Here is a 2,381-nt window from a genome sequence, read left to right as displayed (position 1 = left end):
CAAGTCGTGACTTGACTTTTGTTAATAAACGAATGACATAAGAAACGTTAAAGAGGAGCTGTCTGTGGACTCCCGGAGTGGAGCTATCCAAGGTTCTGATTGACAGTTTTCTGGCGTTGCACTTTATCCCAATGTTATGTGGCCGAGTGCATTGTAAATGTAAGTTTTATTTTTGAAGATGTTAGTTAGGCCTATTGCAGATATCCTGCCATAACAATATATGCATGTCATATAGTTTTCCTTGCTATGATGTATACTAAACCCAAAGGCATTAAGACCTGGAGGATGAAACCACTTGATCAGCCTAGAGAGAGAGAGAGAGAGAGAGAGAGAGGGGGGGGGGGGGGGGGGGGGGGGGGGGGGGGGGGTGCAATCGATTATATCTGTAGGGTTCTGACAGCGCGTACGTTCTCTATAAAACCAAGTGTGAAGCCTCGCCCGAGCCCAACTTCTGAAGCGCAGCAGATCCAACACAGTGCCTTGGAGAGCAGATGAACAGACTCAAAGAACAACGAATAAAGATCACAAACTAATATAGATCATTATCTTTCCTTTTGATTAATGATACTGTGATACATAATTCGTTGAATTGTTTAATTGTGCAAACTAACGACAATCAGTATTGGATATAATGGAACTGCTCTTCTCATATTTACATTTAATTGAAAAGCTGAATATACAACCAACAATAAAGTAAATAAATGGGAAGTCAAGACAATAAGGATATTTCAAGAAGAAGGGTTCACATTTTCTTCCTGTGGTTATTGGATAATCAACGTGCCACTGATGGACACCGATTGGGATTGAGCTGCGTTTAACCAGGAAAAGATGAAAAGAAATGCAACGTTTACGTTGGTTAAGCAGTCCTAGTGCTCCCTTTTTGATGGGTTTTCTTCAACGCTCGATGACATCTGTCAAAAAAGTGTCGAGGAATGGAGCGCGCCAGTCAGTTGAAGCCAATGTCTTTTATTTATGGAGAGTTCTGGAATATGTCAACCAATGATACCAATGTCAATTTAACGACACGAGGAGAGGAGGAGAAGGATAGTTTGACTTTTCAAGCTGGTTTAGCAGTTACATTATCCCTAATAACTTTTGCAACAACATTATCAAATGCATTTGTTATTGCTACTATTTATCAATCCAGAAAACTGCATACGCCTGCAAATTTACTGATAGCATCGCTCGCCCTGACAGACCTTCTGGTGTCGGTATTGGTGATGCCAATCAGCGCGCTATACACGGTGAGTCAAACATGGACTTTGGGCCAAGTTATGTGCGACATATGGTTGTCTTCAGACATAACGTGTTGTACCGCATCCATTCTTCATCTGTGTATAATTGCGCTGGATCGTTACTGGGCAATAACAGACGCGGTTGAGTACACCAAGAAGCGCACATCAGCGCGCGCCGCGGGGATGATCGCCACTGCCTGGGTGATTGCCATCTCTATCTCACTACCGCCCTTCTTCTGGCGTCAGGTGAAAGCGGAGGAAGTTACCACTTGCAATGTGAACACTGATCACATTTTCTACACAATTTATTCCACTTTTGGAGCCTTCTATATTCCCACGCTGTTACTCATAGCCCTTTACGGTAGGATCTACGTGGAAGCCCGAAAGAGGATTTTGAAACAGTCGTCTAATAATAAACCGGGGAAAAGACTCACCTCTGCCCATTTGATAACAAACTCGCCAGGTACAAACTCTGTGGCATCAACAGTCTCTCTAAATTACGGGACGAACGAAGCCTCTTCTTGTGAAGCTAATAGCTCACCTGCCAATGTGAACTATGTGAAAGTCACTGTATCCGACGCGCTCCTGGAGAAGAAGAGGATCTCAGCTGCCAGGGAAAGAAAGGCGACTAAAACTTTAGGGATCATTCTCGGAGCTTACATCATATGCTGGCTACCGTTTTTCATTTACACCTTAGTGGTTTCAGTCTGTGCGTCATGTTTCTATCCAGAATTATTTGACATATTTACTTGGTTGGGTTACCTTAACTCTTTAATAAACCCCATCATATACACCATGTCCAATGAGGATTTCAAAAAGGCTTTCCACAAACTAATACGCTTCAGATATTGCAGGTCCTGAAAATAGGCTACCAGACATAAAAGGCTGCCAATACCACTACATTTTGTTCAGCTATGTCAAACTGCACCTCGCCAATAATTGCAACATGTTAACTCTCCGTCATCATCAACCTGTAAACATGTGCAGTATTGTATTTTGCATGCTTTCGAAACGCCTAGCAACATTATTATTTTAATTACATTATATCCTTCATAGTCATACAGTACATGGCCTGCAGGCTTATTCTGTAAACTTGATTATTTAGCAAAACCAGAATGTATTGATCTATCACTGCTAGCGACATCA

General features: G+C 42.2%; 1 protein-coding gene across 1 annotated transcript; it reads left to right on the top strand.

Moving 5' to 3' along the window:
- Positions 1 to 932: 932 nt before the first annotated feature.
- LOC139415551 (5-hydroxytryptamine receptor 1D-like) lies at positions 933 to 2,116 on the top strand. Its single transcript, XM_071163660.1, has one exon. The coding sequence runs from the start codon at positions 933 to 935 to the stop codon at positions 2,094 to 2,096; it is 1,164 nt and encodes a 387-aa protein (XP_071019761.1). The 3' UTR covers positions 2,097 to 2,116.
- The last annotated feature ends 265 nt before the right edge of the window (positions 2,117 to 2,381 follow it).

This window comes from Oncorhynchus clarkii, chromosome 8 (genome assembly GCF_045791955.1).
Source record: "Oncorhynchus clarkii lewisi isolate Uvic-CL-2024 chromosome 8, UVic_Ocla_1.0, whole genome shotgun sequence".
NCBI lineage: Eukaryota > Metazoa > Chordata > Actinopteri > Salmoniformes > Salmonidae > Oncorhynchus > Oncorhynchus clarkii.
The sequence above is the reverse complement of the archived record's forward strand: the minus strand, read 5'-3'. Positions and strand labels throughout refer to the sequence as shown.

What these genes read in the sequence shown, in the direction of transcription:
- LOC139415551 (XM_071163660.1), top strand. Translation starts at nt 933, where the DNA reads ATGGAGCGCGCCAGTCAGTTGAAGCCAATGTCTTTTATTTATGGAGAG.